At 58.5% G+C, this 22392-nt stretch overlaps 2 protein-coding genes across 2 annotated transcripts in view; one reads left to right on the top strand and one right to left on the bottom strand.

Moving 5' to 3' along the window:
- Positions 1 to 6387, bottom strand: part of SACK1G (scaffolding CK1 anchoring protein G) — a 29638-nt gene extending 23251 nt beyond the window's left edge. Inside the window, exons 1-2 of the mRNA XM_045778209.2 lie at positions 6316 to 6387; positions 5207 to 5868 (exon numbers count right to left, since the gene is read on the bottom strand). Coding sequence (XP_045634165.2) covers positions 5207 to 5728 — 522 coding nt within the window. The 5' untranslated portion in view covers positions 5729 to 5868; positions 6316 to 6387. The remainder of the gene's footprint in view (positions 1 to 5206; positions 5869 to 6315) is intronic.
- Positions 1 to 22151, top strand: part of SLC5A10 (solute carrier family 5 member 10) — a 59884-nt gene extending 37733 nt beyond the window's left edge. The window contains exons 11-16 of the mRNA XM_045778203.2: positions 14559 to 14666; positions 17042 to 17192; positions 20843 to 21011; positions 21187 to 21402; positions 21606 to 21663; positions 21784 to 22151. Coding sequence (XP_045634159.2) covers positions 14559 to 14666; positions 17042 to 17192; positions 20843 to 21011; positions 21187 to 21402; positions 21606 to 21663; positions 21784 to 21890 — 809 coding nt within the window. The 3' untranslated portion in view covers positions 21891 to 22151. The remainder of the gene's footprint in view (positions 1 to 14558; positions 14667 to 17041; positions 17193 to 20842; positions 21012 to 21186; positions 21403 to 21605; positions 21664 to 21783) is intronic.
- The last annotated feature ends 241 nt before the right edge of the window (positions 22152 to 22392 follow it).

The raw sequence follows: 22392 nt of genomic DNA, 5'->3' as shown, positions 1-22392 counted from the left end.
TCGGAAGCCACGAAGGAAGGAGGCTAGTGCAGCCCACGCAGGCCGGAGCCTGCCAGGACGCAGGGCAGGGTCCTGGTGTGGAGGGGACGCCCTGCCCCTTGCTCGGCATTATCGGATCACTCAAGAGCTCGTGGGCGCTCCCAAGTCTTACTGTTGCAAGACAAGGGCCCAGTCCCCATTTTGCAGATGAAGACACTGAGGCCCAAGGTCATGCAGCAAGGGGGTGGCTGAGCCGGACAGGAGAGCGAGGGGACTGTGAGAGGACTGGCCCCTCTCTGCTGGCCCAGGGAGAGGGCTCTTGGCCTCAGCATGAGCCTGCCAAACCCGGGAAACCAGGAGTGCCATGCAGGCCCGCCAGACCAGAGACCCTCATGTGAAGGCCAGCGGGCCCACTCTTAGCGCCCTAAGCTCAGGCTCCTCACTTGGGACAGGAGTACAACGACAGACCCCACCTCACAGGTCACGGGAGGGAGGGCTGTCCCAGCAGCAGGGAGGCTGCCTGCCCCAGCGCTGGCTGCGGGAGGCTGGCAGCGTGCGCAGGGCCGAGGTGTGGGCCCTCCTCCTGGCAGAGCGGCTCCTGGCTCTCCTCAAACTCTCAATTAGGATGCAAACGCCGTTGGGTAGGAAGCCTTTGGAGAGGCCGGAGCTGACACCTGGGATGATGTTATCAGATCGTTCCCCACCTGCAGGCCAGGGCCCTGGGCCTGGGCTGGGAATCGCAGGGGCAGGCAGGAGGCCCCTCCCTGGCTTCGTGCCGTGAGCCTGGGCCTGGCCACTGTTCCTCCTGGGCTCCAGCCCGTGCCGCATGCTCCGTGGGCCTTACCCTGGGGCCTCCAGGGGACAGCCTTGGGGCCACGGAGCTCAGGGGAGATGAGAGCCCTCCCTCCTGCTCCAGGGGACCCGCAGGGAGCTCAGCTTCGGGGCGCCCTGTTCTCCCCAGTCCCGGTGTGGTCAGCCTTCTCCCCGCCCCCCCACTCCCCTCCCCCAGGAGAGCCCAGTGTTTGGGAGCCTGATGGGGACAAGGAGCCTCATGAAAAGGCTTTTACTGTCCTGAGTCAAGCTGGGGGCAGCAGCAAGGCGCCAATGCTCCCATGAGGGGCAGGGCCCAGAGAGTACAGCCAAGATGCCGCTTCCCCCCCCCCCCCGCCGCCCCGGGGCAAAGGGGCTCAGAGCCCGGAGACCTAGGTTCTGAGCCCAGCTCCTCCAAGACGCCTGCCCTCCCTGAGCTCCGCCAAGCCTCGGTTCCTCATCTGCACGGAGCAGGCAACACCTCCTTCGGGCAGCTCCTGGGAGGACGACAGAGCAGGTAAAGTGCCCGCTCAGCAGCTGGCATAGAGCTGGCATTTAATGAATGCCTCATTAAGCTGCTTTTATTCTCCGGGAGCCCAGCCGCGAGCCAGGACTTCAGCGTGTGAAGGCAAGGGGCCGACAGAAAATATCTCGGGCTTAATCAGACATCGTGAAACCTGGTTCCAGTCTCTTCCTGCTGTGCAGCCCGAGGCAAGAAACTGAACTGCTCTGGGTCTCCGTTCCCAAGCCCGGGCCCGGCAGGCACGAGAAGTGGGTTCTAGTCCAACCTTGCACACACACTCTCCCTCGTGCTCCCTCCATGTCCTCACCTGTACAGGGTTCACCCCTGCCCGTGGGACCTTCCCCAGACTGTCTGGGGTTGGTGAAGGGATCCTGCTAGCGGCCTGCTGGGGACCCTGCCCCCATGTCGTGTGGGGTGAGGGGCACTCCCTCCCCAGCCCCCTCCGGGACTCAGCCCAGCCTCACCCCTCTCTCTCGGAGGCTGCAGACGAGCAAGGCTGGGGCTCACCCCTCCTAGGCATGATGCTACAGGCCCGGCCTCTGGTATGCAGTTGGAAGCCCGAAGCAGGTTTTTCCCCAGGTAAATCACTGGTCCCCAGGGGCGGGGGTGGGGTGGGGGGGTCCGTCTCAGACTTAGAGCCCACTGGGACTGGAAGACAGCTCACAGGGTACAAGCTGTCTGCTCAGGGCCATACAGCCAGTTCAGTGAGACCCCAGGACCCACTGGTCTCTTGTCCCAGCAGAGTCCAGAATCGTAGGGCAAAGGGACCCCTAACAACCTTCAATGCCTGTACCCACTTTACAGATGAGATGACTGGGGCTCAGAGAAGAGCTGGGGCTCGTCCCGGGTCCCCCAGTGGTGGAGGCAGAGCAGGGACTTGGGCTCCTGGTACCGTGGCCCACTAGTTTCGTTCCAGTGTTTTGGGAAAGGGGGCAGTTCAGCAGCCTTGACGGGAACACAGCCGCTCCCTGGCGGCCACGCTGGAGCGGGCTGAGTGTATGCTGTGTCACTTCCCTGCCCCAGGGTCTGCCCGGTGTGCTGACAGGCCAGGCGGGGGAGGAGCTGGCGGGCTGGGCCGCCCTGAGTCAGCACCAGCAGCCCCAGCCCAGGGGCCCCGGTGGGCAGGGGGTCAGTGTTTGGGCCAGGCAAGCGGACAGTGGGCTCCCCATCCCAGGTCTGGGGAGGGGGGAGTGTTTTCCCCACCTTGCTGCTGGGGGGGCCAGAAGAGGATGCGGGGGCGAAGAGAAAGAGGTGATTCAAGAGGAGCAATAAGGCAGGGAGAGCTCCCGGTGGCAACGGGCGGGCAGGCCAGGTGAAGCACCTCGTCAGCATCCGCCGTCAGCATCCGTCAGCAGCAGGGCCCGGCTCAAGCAGCCTGAGTGGGGCGGATGGGAGGGTTGCAGGCAGCGTGGCTGAGCTGCCCCTCCCTGCCCTGCCTGTCACTGTGTTACTTCAAGGCCAGGATGGGCAGGGGACCCGTCCTGGAGTCTAAGGACAACACGGGCCTGGTCCCCACCCCTGCACCCAAGAACTAGCTAGGTGACATCGGCAGGGACGAACCAGTCGGGCCTCAGTTTCTACATCTGGAAAATGGGCAGATCCCACTACCTGAAATTATAAAGTGCCTCGCACTAAAAACCCAGTAGCTATTGTCATTACTGCTCGCCCACGCGCACACACACCGTGCTGGCCTCGGGTCCCTGGACGGAGGTGACAGGGAAGCACAAAGGGTGGGAAGCAGGGGCGTGGCTCACCGTGGCGCCGTGGGGTGTGAACCAGTCCCTGTTCTCTGTGCTCTCATCTGAAAGACCCCAGACCCTCATGCTGAGTCTGGGAGGCTCCCTGCCGTCCGAGGGTATCGGGCAGTCTCAGCAGTGGGCCCCCATTCTCAGAGGGATCAGGCGGCCATGCCAGCTGGTCAGGGGGCCCCGCCGACTGTGGTACCACACAGACCAGGGTTCCAAGCCAAGATGGACCTCCCCCTGGCCTTGTCACCTTAGACAGGCGACGCCAACAACCTGGTGGGGCTTTTGTGGGGAGCAAATGAAGTTACAAGAGACCCACAGGACTGCATGGGGTGGCTGGGTCTCAGCCCTGGCCACAGACATGTGGGGAGGATGCCCTGGTGCCCAGCCTGGCCCCGGGTGCCCCATCTGGCCCCATCACTGGGCCAGGCCATCAGTCTTTCCTGTCTGGGCGAGATTAGACTCTCTGGCTGTTCCCATGCCGAGCAGGGATCTGGTGTCGGCCTCCTTCCTACTCCCAGCGGGGAAGAGAGGGGAACCCTGGCACAGAAGGTCAAGCCCCACCCCGGGCCTCAGTTTCCCCATTTTTAAAAAAGGGGTCATGGGATCCCAACAGGCCCTCCCAGAGGACTGGGTTCCACGACCTCAAGTCATACACGTCAGCCGCACCTGCCTACCCCACGGCAGGTGTGGGGAGGATTCTTCAGCCCAAGAGCTACGAAGGCCCCCTCCTCCTCCCACTTTCCCTCCTCTTCCTGTAACTCTTCCTCACTCAGGTCACCCGATTCCATTTTCACAACAGCTAAAGACGCAGCTCCGTCGTCAACACCACTTTATACACCCGAAACCCGAACCCCCAAGCTACCTGGGATCAGGCCGAGAGCCAGTCTCCGAGACACAGGCTATCCGACTCTGCCAGCCCCCTCAGGGGACAGGCACCCCACCTTTCTAGAAACCTGACCCATGGCCACCTTGTCAGCTCCCAACCCACCTCTGATTTCTCTGCCTAAGAGTTTCCCCAGGCTCTGTCGGCCAGGAGGGTTCCCAAAACCAGGATTCTGGGCTCCTGCAATTTGCTGCCCCGCTCCGGGCCTGGCGAAGGGCTAGACTCTGCTAGAAATACCTCCCCAGCACAGACACTGCTGATCACTCACCACCCTCTACCAAGCTCAGACCTGGCCTCAGAAACTTTCTCAACACAGCTCGCTTGGGCACGCTTTACCACTCAAGTCGGGTTGTGCTCTGAAACCACGGAAAGTCATGTCCCCTCAGCAGGAAGACACACCAGCTGGTGGCCTGGCTTGGCAAGTGGCGAGCACCCCTTCTCAGGATGTGTGTCGGCGTATGGCTGAGAATGACCACCCACACCAGGGATACCGCCCGTCGCCGCAGGGGTCGAGAAGCAGCAACGCTCGAGGTCCCTTCACTGGCAAAATTCAACCCAGGTGACCAACCCTCAGCGGACTTCACTGCGCTTCCGCCCAAGGACCATCCCCGCCCCCCACATCCCAGCCTGGGAAGGTTCTGCCACGACAAAGTTCACAAAGAGGCTCAGAGAGGGTGAGCAAGTCCCTCTCCGTTGCCCAGCGCAGCCCGGAAACAGACACGTTTGAACTCGGACCTCCAGGCCAGCCTCAGAAGCACCCAGGCTACTCCTCAGTCTCCATTCATCCTCCACCACCCCAGACTCTCTCCACCACCCCAGAAAAGCAACACCAATGTTCATGGTGTGTGTGAGAGCTTCCTGCTTCTCAGGTGTGAATCAGAACCACCTTGAGGGACAGTAAGTGATGAAAACCCTGAGATTCCTCCCCGCCCCACCCCATCACAGCACTTTCTTCTGGGGAAGCCGCTTGCCGGGTCTGGGGGCATCAGAACACGCCCGCCCCCCCAACAAGGCACAAAGGCCCTTTGAGATGGGGCAGCCCATCGTCACCCGCCAGAGGACCCAGGGACCCCATCCCTGTGCAAAGACACTGAGGAAGCCCAGGAGAGCGGGGGAGGAGGCAGCCTGGGCGGCAGCAGAAAGAACCGCAGGGCACGGTGTCGGGGTCTCCGTACTGGTGCGCTGAGTGAACGCGCACGGAGAGGGCAGAGATGCTGGGGGCCGGCTTCCCTGTGGGGGACCCCCACCCAGCAGCTGGCTCACCTTCTGGGCCTGGCTAATCATCTTTCTCACCACCTCTTTGATGTGGGCCTGCCCATCGATGGGGGGCTGCATGTAGACACTGGCCCGGGTCACCCCACGGTAGGCAATGGTGTCGGGCCAGCCCAGGTCCAGCTGGGGGATGGATCGGTCGGACTTCTGGGGCCAGTACTCCAGAGAGGGCAATGGCTCAGCCTCGGGGGAGTCCCCATCTGCCCTGCTGGCCTCCTCACTGTCGCCAACACCATCGTCCTCAGGCCCCCGGGGCCGGCCGGCAGTCCTCGGGTCCTCGGAGCCCGGGTCATACACCTCAATGGTCTCCAGGATGCGCTTGAGCTCCAGCTCCGACAGGAAGTCCCGAATGTTCTCCCGCTTCAGCACCTCGTAGAAAGCCTCCCTGCCGCGGGCCACCAGGGCCTCCAGGGCCAGCCGCTGCTCCTCGCTGTAGAAGAACTCGGGCTTGGACTCACTGGAGCGCCAGTTGACGTGGCTGTCGTCCAGACACTGCACCTGGGAGAAGGCCATGTTGCCACTGCCCCGACGCCCGTGCCGGGTGGGCGGGCGACACAGCACTCGGCAAGGTCCGGCTCCGAATTCCGGCCCGACTCCGGCACGGCGCTCTCTGGGGCTCCACCAGCGCCTCGGCAGCTCTGCCCATAGGGAGCCTGCGGGAGAGCGCAAGTGAACGCAGAGGTCAGGTCAGGGTGCAGGCGGGACCGGGGAGGGGCGACAGGGCGACAGGGCGGGGGTGGGGCGACAGTGGGCGAGACGGCGGGGCGGGACCCACGCCTGGGCGCGGTGTGCCTCTATCAGTAGGGGCCGGGGGACCCACGTCCCGGAGGAACTGTGGAGCTGCCTAAAGTCCTAGGCAACTTCTGGGAGGAACCTGGGCAGGCAGGGAACTTCCCAGAAGTTTCCAAGAGTGGGAGGCAGGGCGCAACTCGGGTGGCCTCTGGCCCAGCTCGGCGGCGCCCCGCATTCCGACGGCTTCCGGGACCGGCGACGGGGTCTTAAAAGATCTGCGGGCGCCACGACCCGCAATCCGAGAGGCCTGCCCGGAGGAGGCTCGGGGAAGCGCGGCTGGCGGGGGCCGCGGGCCGGGACTCGCTTACCGGGCGGGCGCGGGCGCGGGGCAGAGCCGGCAAGGACAGCCGCGCGGGCGGAGCGGAGCGCACCGGCGGCGGCGGGCTGGTGACTAATGCCGCCCCGCCCACCCCGCCGCCGCCACCTGCGGTCACGTGCCGCCCTGAGGGCGGGGCCGGAAGCTGATTCACCCCCCCTACCAACCCCCGAGGGACACCGGCGTCGGGTGGTTGTGCGCCGCGTTTTCTCCGTTGCTTCCCGCGCTGAATTCTGGAAAGCGCAGGGACCAAAGTCCAACAGCTCCTGGAACGCTGCAGCCCAGAGAGGGACAGTGTTCTTACTGAGAACACACAGCAAGTCAGCAACCTTTGCACCACTCCTCCCCCTGACTCCGGGGCCTCTTGGTAACCTTGGTCCAACCCTACCGGTGTCCAGTTTCCCAGGTGAATCAGGAAGTCTGTGCAGATACCCAGCTGTCTAGTTATGGAAGTAGAGTTAAGGTACCGGCCTGGGAGGCCCCAAGGCAAGGATAGGGCACCCTCTGACCCAAACTCAGGAAGGATCCTTTACAGAGCCTGGTGTGCAGAGAGCAGATAGATACCCAGTTCTTAGCCCTGCTCCCTGCTGGGAGGGGTACCCCCCCCCCAGGACTGGTCCCACATGAGGAGCTGCGCCCACCTGAACCCTGGGATGGGGAGAGCCAGAGAGGGCTGCTGTGGGCTGGAGTCAGCCCAACTCTTGTGCGCACCCCCCCATCTTCCCCACCCCACTCAGCCACAGAGGAGAGGCAGGCAGTCAGAGGGGGCAAGCACTGCCTTGGGAGTCCTGAAGCCTGATTTCCATAGCCTCACTGCCACCGAAGACCCCGAACAAGAGTCTTGGGGCCTCAGCTTCTCCTTTTGCTCTTACGACTGCACAGAGGCCCTGGGGCTCATGAAGGGAATCCTGGCTCTTGGGGCTGAAAGGCATGAAGCCCTCCAACCTTGCAGTTACCTGCCCATATTTACAGATGCACAGGAAGTTGTTAGAAACAACAGCAACAACACACCAACAGAGAGGCCACAGGCAGTCTCCCAGTTTCTCCCCGTGGAATCATCTTGCAGAACCGTAGTACAGTAATACGCTAGCCAGAAAATAGACCTCAGTGCAATCCAGAACTTGGTCAGATTTCACCAGTTTACGTGTGTGTGCATGCGCGTGTGCAACCTTACCACATGAGTAGATTTGTGTGGCCACCACCACTGCAATTACGATGCAGAACTGTTCCACCATCACCCAAACCTCCCTCTCTACCGCCGTACGCACATCTCCGTCCCTAACCCCTGCAACCACGAAATCTGCTCTCCATCTCTGCAATGTTGTTATTTCAAAAATCAAATGGAAAGTACAGCATATAACCTTTAGGGATTAGCTCTTTCTCCCACTCAGCGTAATTCTCTGGCAAGTCATCCAGGTCATCGTGCATATCTGTAGCTTGTTTGTTTCGATTGCTGGCTAGTATTCACGGCATGGATGGACCAGAGTTTCTTCAACCATCTCTCCTGTTGAAGGACAATGGGTTGTTTGCAGTTTGGGGCTACTGTGAATTTAGCTGCTATGCATATTCATATGCATGTTATACATATTCATTTGTATATATGTTGTATTATGTATATTTCACATTCCTACCAATAACATATGAGTGATCCGGTTTCTCCATATCCTTGGCAACATGTTATGTTGTCACAATTTTTTTATTTTAGCTGCACTGATAGGTGTGTAATAATCTCTTCCTATGGTGTTAATTTGCATTTTCCTATTGACTAATGATATAGAACATATTTTCGTGTGCTTATTTGCCAGCTGTCTGTCTTCTTCAGTGAAATGCCTGTTCATGTGTTTTGCCCATTTTTTAAGTGGATTGTTTGGTGTTTCCTGTTGAGTTTTGAGAGGTCTTTATCTTTTTCTTTTTTAAGAGAGAAAGAGAGTGAGTGAAAGTGTGAGCACAGATGGGAGGGGTGGAGAGGAGGGGCAGAGGGAGAAAGACAGAGAGAATCTCAAGCAGGCTCCACGCCCAGCACAGAGCCCGACATGGGGCTTTATCCCACAACCCCAACCAAGATCATGATCTGGGCCGAAACCCAGAGTCAGACACCTAACCAACTGAGCCACCCAGGCCAGGCCACCCCACTCTTATATATTCTAAATACAAGGTCTTTGTCAGATCTATGGTCTGCACATATTTTCGGCTGTTCTGTAACTTCTTTAAAAAATATATAGAATACAATACTACTAACTATAATCACTTTTCTGTACATTAGATCTCCAGAATTTATTCATTTTATATTTGGAAGTTTGTACTCTTTGACTAATTTTGCCCCTTTCCTTCCACCCCATCCCCACCCCACCCCTTTCCCTCCACCATCATTCTACTCTCTTTTTCTGAGTTCAACTTTTTTGGATTCCACTTATAAGTGAGATCATATAGTATTTGTCTTTCTCTCTCTGACTCACTTCACTTAGCATAGTGCCCTCAAGGTCCACCAATGTTGTCACAAATGGTAGGATTTTCTTCTTTCTCAGGGCTGAATAATATTTGTGTGTGTGTGTGTGTGTGTGTGTGCGTGCATGCACAGATATCTTCTCAAGGTAGTGATTTCATTTCCTTAAGATATATACTAAGATGTGGCATTGCTGGATTAAATGGTAGTTCTATTTTTAGTTCTTTGAGAAATCTCCATACTGTTTTTCATAGTAGCTCCACTGATATATGTTCCTACCAGTAGCACACCTACATGCACAAAAGGATCCCCTTTCCTCTACGTCCTTGCCAACACATGTGATCTCTTGTCTTTTTGATGATAGCCATTCTAACAGGTGTGTGGTGATATTTCATTGTGGTTTTGGTTTGCATAGCCCAGATGACTGGTAATGTTGAGCACTTTTTCGTGTACCCGTTGGCCATTTGTATGTCTCCTTTGGAAAAAATGTCTATTCAGATCTTCTACCCACTTTTTAATTGGATTTTGTTTGGGTTTTTTTTGGGGGGGGTTGCTATTGAGTTGTATGAGTTCTTTATATATTTTGGCTATTAACCCCTTATCAGATAAATGACTCGCAAATATTTCTTCCAAATTCATAGGTTGCCTTCACATTTTGTCGATGGTTTCCTTTCCTGCGCAGAAGTTTTTAATCTGTTGTAGTCCCATTTGGGTTTTTTTTTTTCTTTTGGTGTCAAATAAAAAAAATCATTGCCAAGATCAATGTTAAGGAGCTTACCCCCTCCACATGTTTTTTTCTAGGAGTTTTACATTTTTTTTATTTTTTTTTTTATTTTTTAAAGATTTTATTTATTTATTTGACAGAGATAGAGACAGCCAGCGAGAGAGGGAACACAAGCAGGGGGAGTGGGAGAGGAAGAAGCAGGCTCGCAGCAGAGGAGCCTGATGTGGGGCTCGATCCCAGAACGCTGGGATCACGCCCTGAGCCGAAGGCAGACACCCAACCACTATGCCACCCAGGCGACCCTAGGAGTTTTACATTTACATCTTTAGTCCATTTTGAGTTGGTTTTTACGTATGGTTTGAGATAGTAGTCCAGTCTCATTCTTTTGCATGCAACTGTCCCATTTTCCCAACACCATTTATTGAAGAGACTGTCCTTTCCCCGTTGTATATTCTTGACTCCTCTGTCATAAATTAATTGACTTTATGTGTGTGGGTTTATTTCTGTGGTCTCCATTGTGTTCTATTGATCTATATGTCTGTTTTTGTGCCAATACTGTATTGTTTTGATTACTATAGCTTTGTAATATAGTTTTAAATCAGGGAGTGTGATGTCTCCAGTTTTTCTCTTCTTTCTTAAGATTGCTTTGGCTATTTGGGGTCTTTTGTGGTTCTATACAAATTTTTAGGATTTTTTTTTTCTATTTGTGTGAAGAATGACATTGGAATTTTGATAGGGACTGCATTGAATCTGCAGATGGCTTTCAGTGGTATGGACTTTTAACAGCATGAATTCTTCTAATCAATGAACATGGTATATCTTCCCATTTATTTGTGTCATCTTCAACTTCTTTCATCAGTGTCTTATAATTTTCATCGTACTGGTCTTCCATCTCCTTGGTTAAATGTATTTCTAGGTATTTTATTATTTTTGATGCCATCATGAATGGGATTGTTTTCTTAATTACTCTTTCTGATGGTTCATTGTTAGTGTATAGAAACACGACTGATCTTTGTATATTGATTGTGTGTCCTGCAACTTTACTGATTTTGTCCTGTAGCTTTTCTTTTTGTCCTTTTCACAGGTGTCTCACACTGAACTTTTAATTTTGATGAGGTCTACTTTATCCATTTTTTCTTTTATGGATAGTGCTTTTGATTCAAGTCTAAGAACTCTTTGTCTAGCCCTAGGTCCTGAACATTTTCTCCTATTTTCCCCCCAAAAGTTTGATAGTTTTTACATCTTACACTTAAATCTGTGATCTATTTTGAATTAATTTTTGTGTCAGGTGTGGCATTTGGGTTGAGGTTGAGTTTTGGTCTCTGGATGCCCACCAGAAGGACTTTACAGGGGAAGAAACAGCCTCAGAGACCTTAAATAATCACCCAGAGTCACACAGTAGGGCGTTGGGATAGTTGGACTTAAACCCAAGTCTGTGTGCTTTTCTTCCACTCCTTACTACAGCATCCACATCTGGACTGTCTCCCTGGGATGGGCCAGACCTGGTTAGGGAGTGGGGAGCAATTTCATTAACCCTTACAGTCTAATGTCCAGTGGCCGCCTTGGGAAAGGGTCATTCAGTCCATCAACAGACAGTGGCAAAAGCTGTCACAGATCACAGAGTTATTGGTGCCATGAGGATATTGCCCAAAGCCTGCACAGACATCCACAGGTTGAGAGTATGAATGCATATGAATTCCCTGAGTTTACGAAGGAGGGAAGGGTATTCCAGAAAGAGGGAACAGCAAACACAGTGGCCCAGAGGTGTGGCTAAAAGTGGCTAGGTGGGTAGAGGGCCATGAATGGCACATTTAGAGGCTTGCGATCCCTCCTGCGGGGGATGGAGAGCCAGAGAAGTGTATGAGCAGGATGGATGGTGGGCAGACTGGTGGTTTTAGAAGTTCCCTTTGCTGCGTGCAGGGAGGGTGGGTTAGAGGGGCAAGGCGGTGCAGTAAGGATGTGGTGCAGTTCACCCGGTCCCCAAGCCCAGTGGCTGGACTTAGTATGGGCCACAGGGAGGGAGGACATGGGGGATGAGGGGAGGGGCAGCTCCCAGGCTTCTGGTGTGGGCCGTGGCTGGACAGCGGTGCTGATGCAAAAGGAGAGCCCAGCAGGGGAGCTCCCAGGCCCACAGAAGCTGGTTCCCTGGCCAACTCACAAGCTGCCCCCACCCCCGCTCAGTTCCATGGCCCTCTCTGTCCTGAGGCTGCTCACTCCTGAGTGTGGCACATGCAGGGGACTTTAATGGTGACACCTGCTGCTGCCATAAAGGAGACGTTGTTCTTTCTTGCTGTTCAGCACAAACTCAGGCAAGTGAGCCAGTGGTGCCCAGAGGCAGAGGTCCGTGCCCAGAGCCTGGAATGGGCTGAATAAACTCGGCTGGAATCTCCTGACTCGGGCTTTCTGAGCCATTATGCAGCTGTGACTCCTCACCTGTCTGTCCCAGGAGGGCTGGGTCCGGGCACCACAGCCGGCCAGTCCAGGTCCAGAACGTGTCAGAGGGGCCCATCACCTGCCTTCTGTGTGCTGGACCCCAGTGCCCTCCCCCGCCCCCCAAAGTCCTGCCATAGGGCCTGGGGCTTTGTCCTGGGTCCAGCTGTGTGTCCCAGGCGAGTTATGCCCTTTGTGGTCCCAGGTTCTCATCTGCCCGCTGCTGGGCTGCAGCTCGATCAAACTGAGCCTGAACTTCTTCGTGGCTCTTTCTGGCATCCGTCATCCTCCCCTCTCCTCCTCCTCCTCTCCTGTGCCTGGCATCCTCCTTCACAACCGTTCACTCCATTACTCACTCATTCATTCACAAAAGTTCACAGGATCTCTCCTCTGGGCCCAGCCTGCAACTGAGTGATACCTGAGACCTGGAGGTGATTCAAACCCAGTGTCCCGCCCTGGGGGAGCTCCCAGTCTGGTGGGGGAAGTAAAATAACGAACTATCATGATTCAACCCTTGGCCATAGGAGCCTTTGAGAGGAAGCTGCTTTGCAGGCTTGGGGTGGGGGGCGGTGTAGAGGGAGTCAGAAAAAGCCTCCGTGGACCAGCCCTTTGCAATGGGCCAGGGAGCAGGAGGTAGAGAAGGGTAGGACAGAGTCCTGGGAGGAGGGGACCTCATCTGCAAAGGCCTGGAGGCGGCAAAGTGCTGGGTGTGTATGAGAAAACCCAGCAGGTAGGGGTGGCTGATGCATGCACGCTGGATGGGAGGACCTGGGACCAGTTGACAAGGACTTGAAAGACCACAGAAGATCCCCCCTCCCCCCACACTGGGAAGCCAGGGGCTCCAGGAGTGTGGGGGAGGGGGACTCCTGAGAAGTAAGTAGTGTGAGCAGAGGTGTAATTTTGCAAGGATGGGGAGGATGGAAGGGAGGCAGGGAGGGGCTGGTGCCCAGGCGCAGGGCAGGGAGCCAAGTGAAGCAGGCAGGGGTGTGGCAGGAGAAGCCATGGGCCTGGGCGTTGGGGGGCTCGGGAGGAGGAGGGGAGGAGAAAGGACAGTGAGCTATTACCAGGCTGAGGTGGGGTAAGGGGACAAGTCTGATCGGACACACTAAGTGGGAGGTGCCAGGGGATGACAGCAGCAGATGTCCCAGGTGCCTGGAGCTCAGGAGAGGGGCTGGGCTAGCGACCAGGGATACCAGCTCAGTGAGGATAGGGAGATGCTGCCCCAGATCTGTTAGCTTAGAGGAAGGGGATCTGAGACCCCCCTGCAGTGGGCTGGGCATCCGTGGAGGGACTTTTCAGAAGGGACATTTGGAGGGGACAGTACTTAACTCAGAAGTGCCTGGTCTGCAAGGGGAGCACTGTGGCGCAGGAACGGCAATGCCCGCTGCCAGATCGAAATGTGAGCCCCCAAACTGGCCTCCCTTTCCCCTGAGCGCTGGTCAGGTGGCATCTGTTTCCGAACCTCCCCCATCATCACCCTCCTCTTGTTTGCTCTGCGCTCCGTGGGCCCACTGCTGAAATTCCCAAGGGACAGCAGCCACAGGGCATTGGGAGAGGAGCACGTGAACGTGGGGTTGACCACCTTTCCCTACACGGTGCTGGGGAGCCCGGCTGCTGTGGGCAAGCTCCGGGAGTGAGGGGCCATGCTTCCTGCCCCCCAACAGGGTTCTGCTGGGGCAGCTTGCTCGGCCCGGATGGACGGTTCAGACCAATACTCGTTAATCCTGCATTCACTCCACAGGTGAGCAGTGTGCCTTGCTCCTGCCGCTGGGGAGGGGGCCACGGTGAGACCGTCCCCTTCTTACGGGCTGACTGCCCACCACCCACTGGGAAGAGCAAGAAACAAACCAGCAGGCCCCAGTGGTTCCGAGTAAAGATATGAGAAAAAAATGCAGGGGGGGTGTTCAGGGGATGGACCGAAGAGTCACTTCTGAGCCCATGCTCCTGGGAAGGCCTGGGCAGAGGGGCTGGTGGGGAAGGCCTCAGGGGACAGGGAGGCCTCTGTGGCTGGAGGAAGGTTGGGGGACCAGGACAAGGAAGGGGACAAGCTGGGAGGAGCTTGGTGCCTCAGCAACTGGAGGGTCTTGCAGACAGCAGAACTACTGGATAGTTCTGACCAGGGCATGATCCAGCCCCCCTGTATTTTAAGGGTCCTCCAGAAGCTGCTGGAGACCACTCTGGGTGGGAGATCAGGGGGACAGGCCCCGGCCTAAAGCTCTGAGCCCAGGTGTGGGAGAAGGTGCCCCTCTAGCCTGCATTTGCCCCTCAGGGGAGAAGGGCTGGGGACAGGAGGGGGGTGAGGGAGACCAGCGCCCCAGATGGCTTCTAACAGCGGACTGCTCACGTGGGCAATGCCACACTGCAGGTGAGCGCCCTGGCCTGGCCTGGGACAGAGAGAAAGCATTATAACAGAGGACACTACGCGGGAAAAGAGTCAAGGCTTTAGGGGCCAGAAAGTTCTGAGGCCAGCCCCCTCCTCGTGACCCAGACTGGGAAACAGACCCAGGACCACGTAGCTCCTGGTCAGAGGTGGTGACAGAGCAGGGCCAGGCCGGGGTCTTGCCCACCCCAGCTGCTCAGGGCTGTCGGAAGGGCGGGGCGGGCCAGCTGGAACATTCTGGGCATCCCTCTGACGCAGATGACGTGGGCTGCGTGGTGCCATCCGAGTGCCTTCGGGCCTGCGGGGCTGAGATTGGCTGTTCCAACATCGCCTACCCCAAGCTGGTCATGGAACTGATGCCTATAGGTGAGACTCTGGGTGCGGTCCGGGCAGGGTGAGCAGTGGAACCTCGGGGAGGCAGGACCGGTGAGGGCGAGGGCCACCAGGGGGCTATGGAGGCCACTCTGGATCCAGTGTGACATCCAAGTGGGATGTTTACTCATAGGGAAAGAGAGGCACGTAATAATACTAGAAAATACTCACCTGGCCTCCCCCACGGGCCACGCAGGATTCCGAGGACTTTACATGGGACTACCTTCCATCTTGTCAAGAACCCTAAGTGGTGCTATTAGCATCCCCATTTTAAAGATGGGGAAACTGAGACCCAGGGAGGTTGAAGAGACCTGCCCAAGGTCACGTGGCCAGTGAGCCGCACAGCTGGGCTCGCAGCCCTGATAATCTGCCCCCAGAGCTTGTCCTCTTTCCCCGTGCTGTCCTATCCCTTGAGTGAAGTCAAACTGCTTCCCACTTCCGGCTACGAGGTAGTTGTTAGCTCCGTTTTACAGCTAGGGAAACTGAGGCACAGAGCGGGGAAAGTGACTTCTCCATGGCGACAGAGTGGCTGAAACACGAACCCCGGTCTGTCTGGCCGCAAGCCCACTGCTGACTCTGCTGGCATCAGGAGCTCGGGCCCCCGTAAGCCCCACAGCTCCTGCCTCCCCCAACAGGTACAATGGTGGGGGCAGGTTTTGGCCTTTCCCATAGTTCTTGTCCCAGCAGAGCAAAAAGAGGAGATAGGCTGAGCCTTCCGAGACCCTCTGCAGCCTGGTTTCACCTCCAGATTCTCAGACCTTGAGTGTCTCCCTCCCTCCCAAGTCTTCCCCTCTAGAAACTTCTGGCCCTGCCCTGCTTTCCCTTCCTCCTGGGGTGTGGAGGCCCAGGGGATGTGAGTTCACAGACCCGGGATCAAATCTCAGCTCTGCCACTCGATGGCGGAGATATTTGGGGCGTGTCACTTCCCTGCTTGAAGCTTCCATGTCCTCGTTTGTAAATTCGAGATAATGACGCCTACCCACCCCTTGGCGTGTTGTTGCTGGGATTAAACATAGTGACGCAGGGACCCGGCCTGGCGCAAGGCTTGGCCTCGCTGTGGGTTCCCACCTCTGGGCCTCACCTTCCTCTTCTGTTCTGGGGGGTGGGGGGAGCTCGCTAAGCCCCCGAGTGCTGACACCCAGCCATTGTTGGGCCATAACCTCTCTCTAGGCCTTGAGCTCCCTGTCTGAAAAATGGGTGGAGAATAAGCCCCAAGTTAATCACCTCCCTGAGCAAGAGAAACAGGATGGAGAAATGTTTTGGGGAAAATCATGATCTAACTTACTTTCTTTGGGCCCCAGCCCAGTCAGCATGATAACTGAACAGAGAGGGCCGTGGGATGCCTGGAAGTCACACAGCGGGTCAGATGCAGAACCAAAGCCAGGCAAAGAAAGCACAAGGAAGGCTGATCCCTCAGGGGAGGGGACCCTTGTCAGGTTTATCCTAGGGCAGGGGGTGGAGGACAGACAGGGAACCTGCAGAGATTGGGGGGAGATGCTTAGACGCTTGAAGAAAAAGTCCAAGAGGCCTTGGCGATAGAATCAGACCAAGGCCCAGAGAGGGCAGCCGTCTAGCCTGATGCCACACAGCACTGAGTTGGAAATTGAACATCCTTCTGTCTCTCAGGGCTCCCCACCCTCAGCCCCTCTCAAGCCCACGACTCCCAGAAGGCTTTGCAAAGCAGAGCCTCGTCCACCGCGATGGGGACCCCTCCCTCGTTTTTCAGCCAATTCCTGGGTAGATTTTTCTCTCTCCCCTCGGGAACCACATCTCCTTTTCCACAGAGCCAATAAGAAAGGGGACCCCCTGTGCCTGCTGGGGCCTGCCACACAACAGGCCACTGCACCCTGCCCAGGTTGTGACCTCTAAGCAGAGGGTCCCGCCCCAGGCCTTCCTGTCCCCACCCCACCCCAGAGTTTTGCCTCTGGCCGCTGTGAGTCCCTGGGCACTTCTCCTCCCGCTAGGAGCTTCTACTTCCTCATCTGTCAAACGGGTTAATAAGGCTTCCGTCAAATCCAGGCCTGGGTGTGAAAGTGCTTTGTCACTTTCAAGGCTCTGTAGAAATGGGGTGCTCCTACGTGCACCCAGAACAGCAGAAGCCATCACGGCCGTCCCGATGGGGCCAGCACCCTGCAGGCTCCCGCCGTAAATCCAGAAGTACACCCCCCCCCACCCCCCGCATTTGCCCTTGGCCTCCAGCCTCTGGTGTCCGGCCCTTTCTCCCGCGAACACCTCAAGCCTCCTTCCTGGGGGGCTCTGCTCTCAAGCACTTGTGAATGGCTGATGCTGACAGTGGGGCCCCAGGCAGGAGGACATGGGCAGGAGGGGCTCCCGGGCGCAGTCACAGCGGCGCTGTCCCCGACCCCCAGGTCTGCGGGGGCTGATGATCGCCGTGATGATGGCCGCGCTCATGTCGTCGCTGACGTCCATCTTCAACAGCAGCAGCACGCTCTTCACCATGGACATCTGGAGGCGCCTGAGGCCCTGCGCCGGCGAGCGGGAGCTGCTGCTGGTGGGCCGGTACAGTGGCCGGGGGGAGGGGGGGTGCCAGGCACCAGGGACAGGCGGGGACACGGGCTTCCCCAGCCACATGATGGATGGCCCGGGGGGCCCCACTGGAGGGGGCTTCGAGGGGTAAGTCGGAGGTTGCGGGTTGGAGGAAGGTCCATGCCACGTCCCACGTGGCTCTGGTCACCCGTTCGTGGTCACAGCCTTCATCTTCGATGTATCTCTTACTCTGAGCTGCCAGGGAGAGTCCCCCTTCCCCAGCCGTCCCAGAGATCTCTCTGTCTTCCCCCAGTCTGAGCCTTTGGCCCTCCTGACGATATCCAGCGGCCCCAAAGGGGGCCCAGAGCCAGTTCTCAGGGCGGCCACACTCAGGCCACAGTTGTCCCTGGCCCCCCTGAGCTTCTGCTGTTTCCTCCCAACCCTGCTTGTCCTCTGCTTGTCACTTCAGTGACTCACCCCACGATCTTTCTAGACTCTGCCCAAGCATCCCCTCCTCCATGTAGCCCTCCCTGATACCCCCGACCAAGGAATGAGCCCCTCTCCCCTCTAAGCCTCCCTCAGGGGATCATGGTCAGACCCCTCCCACAGCACGTGTGTCTCCCTGATGCCCCCACCCACCCCTGCTCCCACAGGAACAAGCAAGGGCTGGGGCTGGCCCAACCCTCCATCCCTGTGCTCAGCAGCGTACCCGGGGGTCCTCCACTCAGCGATGGGTGACGGGAGGTTGGCGTCTGAGTGTCTCCCGGGTCCTACCCGCCCGTCTCCCTCCAAGCCTTGCAGCCCCCCTCCCCCCGCTCCGCTGGTCGAGGGGCCCAGCCTCTGGTGCCTCGCTTGACCAACAGCGCAGCCTCCGGCTCCGGCTCCGGGCCCACGGCGCCGGTCCTCAGGGCGGGGTCTCCCCTGGAGCTCCAGGCGGTTGTCCCAGTGATGCAAAACAGCCCAGCTTCTGTCAGAAGGGCCCTGTCAGGACACGCCACTCAGCAGGCGAGTGTGAGCTCATCAGCCGGCTCAGGCCTCCTCCAAAACAAGGAGCCTCTCCCTCCTGCCTTGCGGGGTGCTTCTGTGTCAGCGGCTCCTGGCCCCTTGACCTCCTCTCCCGGCCATGTGGTTCCCCTGCCCCTCCCCAGTGGCTCTGTGGCCCCGGAAGCCCGCCCTTGTCTCACAGAATTTTCCAGAGCCCGAGTCCCCAGCCTCTTCAGGCTTCTCTCCTGCTCCCACCCCCCCGAAGCCGACGTCCTAACCTGGTCTCCCCTCTACCCCCAGCCATGGGGCCCTTGACCCTCCTTCCCACCTCGCCTACCAAGTCAAGCCCCACCCAACCCAGGCCCTGCCAGCCTGCCTGCGGGCACGCGGCTGTGTGATGCGGGGCGGGTTGCTCACCCTCTCTGGGTCCCAGTTCTCTCAGCTGCCAGTTTGGGGAAGTGGAAAGGATCCCAGGCCAGGTGTTGGGCCAGGGTTCAGCTCTAACACGCCTCTGTCTTGAAACACCGGGACACCCCTCCTCCCAACACCTCCAGCCTCCTCCTGCCTAAAACAACACTATTTTAGCTGTGTTTCCTGGATTGTGTGGTGTCCTGCGTCCCTGGAGCCTCGATCCAGGGGGATATGGGACTTACAGAGAGAGGGGCAGCAGAGCACGTCCAGAGGCCTGGGGAGGAGGCCAGCACGGGGCAGGACAGGCAGGGGCACGCCAGTGACCCTGACAGTCTCATTAGGTTGGGGTGGGGCCAGAAGAGGCATCGCAGGCCTGGGGGCAGTGACAGTCCCACATCTGGGGCCCTGATCTTTGCCAGCGCCGGGCCCCACTGCCGGGCCCTTCTGCTCCTTCATTCCATTTCCCTCCCCTGCTACCCCCCTTCTGTCTACCATTCTACCTTCTGTTTATTATTCGGGCCACAGATAGTGCCCGATGCCTCCCTGGTAGCCTGCATGGAGCTGAACAATATGGGGGACCCAGCGAGACCTCAAAGCCCCCACCTCAAGCCCTTGAGGGGCTCTCCTGCAACCAGAGCTGCACCCCAGGGATGACGGTCAGTCATCCTGATGGCAGTGTGTGTGTGCACGGGAAGGGATGGGGTTGGAAGGCTTCCTGGAGGAGGAGGGCCCTGAGCTGAGCCTTGGAGGAGCAGGGGGTCGGCCAGGGGAGGAGTTGGAGAAGGGTATTCTAGGCAGAAGGAACAGCCTCTGGGTTTGGGGTCCCTCTGGAAGGGGAAGGCTTAGAGGGCAGCGGGAAGGCAAGGGCCCCAGTCCAGGCCACTCTGGAGAGACCAGGCCCCGCACAGAGCTGCTGAGTCCAGTGTTGGATGCAGGAGCCTGTGCGGGGAGGGCGGGGTGGGCCGGCTGTTAATGGAGCCCGCCTATGCCTTTGAAGAGGGCAGTGCCCGCCTGCCTGCCCGCCAGGCTAAGGGTTAATTAGCCTCAATCAAGGTGGCACCGCCTCCCCCCACCCTCTCCCTCAGGCTTGGAAGGGAAGAAAGGGAGGCAGGCGGGCAGGCAGACAGGAAGGACCCACCCCAGTGGCACACACAGCCTCTCTCCCCCTTGCTGTCCTGTCCAGGGTCCAGGGGGCCTCACCCACCACCCACCTTGGGGGTGAGCGGGGTCCAAGTGAGCCGGGACACAGGGGCAAAGGGTACTCAGCCGAGGAGGAGCAGATGGGACACCTCACCCCAGCTCTGTCTCCTTAGCTGGCCCCCACACCTCTTCAAGACTGGAGGCCTCCCCCCACACCTCTGCCTAGAAGCCCTCCTGGGTTCATGCCTCAGCTCAGCCCTTAACACAGGGTAACAGGCTCATCTGCTTTCTTTGCTCTGCTCTCAGTGCTCGGAAGGGACCAAGGCCCACTCATTACCGAGTCTGGGCTTCCGGCGCAGTTCACTGCGCTCAGGTGGGCTCCCGGTGAGCGGGAAGCGTGTCTCTGCGGTGGAGGGCTCCCACCTAGAGGGGAGGCAGGCGGGAGCCAAAAAAAGGAGTCCACACAGGGTAGGGAGGCAAAGGGTCTCCTCTGGTCAGAGGTCTTGGGCTTCAGAGCTGAGGAGTCCACGTCCCAACCCAGACCCAGACCGAGCCCGCCTGGCCCCAGCCCTCACGCTCTTAGGACAGAGGTCAGCCTGTGATGGGGAGCAGGTCAGCAGCCCTGGACTACAGGCGTGAGGAGTGTGCCAGCCACAGGCCACCGCTCCTGCCAGATCCCACCAGCATTAGAGAAACCGCCAGGGGGGCAGTCTGGCTGGAATGAGAGGGCGGCAGATCATTCTCGAAGCCACCAAATATTTATGGAGCACCTACTGTGTGCCAGGGGCTGCCGTGGTGGGCTGCAGACGTGAGGCTCCGGCTTCCAGCCCAGAAGGGGAGACGGACAGTAAGCAAGTGGCACGAGTGCTTGAGGACAAAGGGGAGAGCCTGGGGGGTCCTGGTGGGGGGGACAAGAAGGAGCAGAGAGGCTGCGTCTGGGGTCATACCTGCAGGTGGCAAAAAGCCACAGAAGGCTTTGGGGCGCGGCAGGGCGGGCCACGTCCCCCGGGGAGCGGACCAGAGGCCGGGGAGGAGGCTGGAGCTGGGGTGGTAGGGGACAGCCGGAAGCAAGTCTTAGTGACCGTGGGAGATGGGGGAGAATTGAGGAAGGGTCTTGAGGGACGAGCACGCCCACCGCCCGCCCACAGGCTGGTCATCGTGGTGCTCATTGGCGTGAGCGTGGCCTGGATCCCCGTCCTGCAGGACTCCAATAGCGGCCAGCTCTTTATCTACATGCAGTCAGTGACCAGCTCCCTGGCCCCCCCGGTGACCGCCGTCTTCGTCCTGGGCATCTTCTGGCGGCGTGCCAATGAGCAGGTGTGGGGGGTGGGCAGGGCTGGGGCACACTGGACATGGGGGGCAGGCTCCGTCCTTTTCCCCCGGACGAGCTGCGTCTGTCCCGTCTCCCCCCCCCCCCCACTGCCTGGTGTGCGTGCCAGGGGATCCCTGGCCTCCCCCTCACGGTGCACCTGCCCTGCCTCGTCTTCCCCAGGGGGCCTTCTGGGGCCTCATGGTGGGGCTGGCAATGGGCGCCACCAGGCTGGTCCTGGAATTCCTGCACCCCGCCCCCCCCTGCGGTGACCCAGACACGCGGCCGGCCATCCTCGGCGGTATCCACTACCTGCACTTTGCTGTCGTGCTCTTTGTGCTCAGTGGAGTCGTGGTGGTCGCTGGGAGCCTCCTGACGCCACCCCCCCAGGGGGTTCAGGTGAGCCTGCCCTGGCCCCTGGCCTCTCCCACACTTTGACTCTGGTCCCATTCTGACCCCTGACCCTCTGGGACTCCAGAATTTTCTAGCTCTTGCCCCTGTCCATTTTTCGAACTCAGCTGCTCACTTTCCATTCCGTGACCCTACCCCTGTCTGGGCCCAGCCCTGACCTGCCACACCCCTATCCCGATCATTCTCTGCAGATCGAGAACCTTACCTGGTGGACGTTGGCACAGGATGTGCTCGTGGGAGCCAAAGCAGGTGCGCGTGTGGCCCTAGGCTCTGACTCCCGACTGCCACCCCAAGGAGTCCTGGAGGTGGGGACACTAGGGGTGGCCCTGTAGCCCTCACCTGTCTCTCTCCTCCTCCCCCCTCCTGCAGGTGATGGACACATACCCCAGAAGCACGCGTTCTGGGCCCGCGTGTGTGGCTTCAATGCCATCGTGCTCATGTGCGTTAATATTTTCTTCTACGCCTACTTCGCCTGACGCTGGCCCTGGGGGCAGGAAGGCCAAGCCCTGGGAGTCCTCAGGTCCCCCTCGCGCTCGCTAACAAGGACACCAAGGCCCCGAGAGGTGTGGACTCCCCTCACAACTCCATGGCCAGTCAGCGTCCAGGGACTGGCTGAGCCACAAAGCAGAAGCCCTGGAAAAGTAGGGGGGCAATGAATGGAAAGAACGTGATCTTTCAAAAATCGCACGAAGTAGGCCTAAAGGCAACGAAAATTAGATTTCTGATGAACATCCTAATACTCATTTTACTGTTTTTATTTTGAAAACACGGGCCCAGGTCAGGAGCAGCTCAGGACTTGAAGGGTCTCCGGCCAGCCCTGGGGAGACGGAGAGCCGACGGCCCCCTCCTTGGGCTCTTGCCCGCATCCCCTCTGCTCCCAGCTGCCATGATCTTCCTCTCCCTCCCTCCCTGCTCATTGCCCCCCTCCACCACCAGCCTGGCATCCAAAGCGCTTTCTGCGTCCCCCTCACTCTTCCT

This window comes from Ursus americanus, chromosome 14 (assembly GCF_024610735.1).
Source record: "Ursus americanus isolate L20-20 chromosome 14, mUrsAme1.1.p, whole genome shotgun sequence".
NCBI lineage: Eukaryota > Metazoa > Chordata > Mammalia > Carnivora > Ursidae > Ursus > Ursus americanus.
Note: the sequence above shows the minus strand (reverse complement) of the source record. Positions and strands in the feature narration are given on the sequence as shown.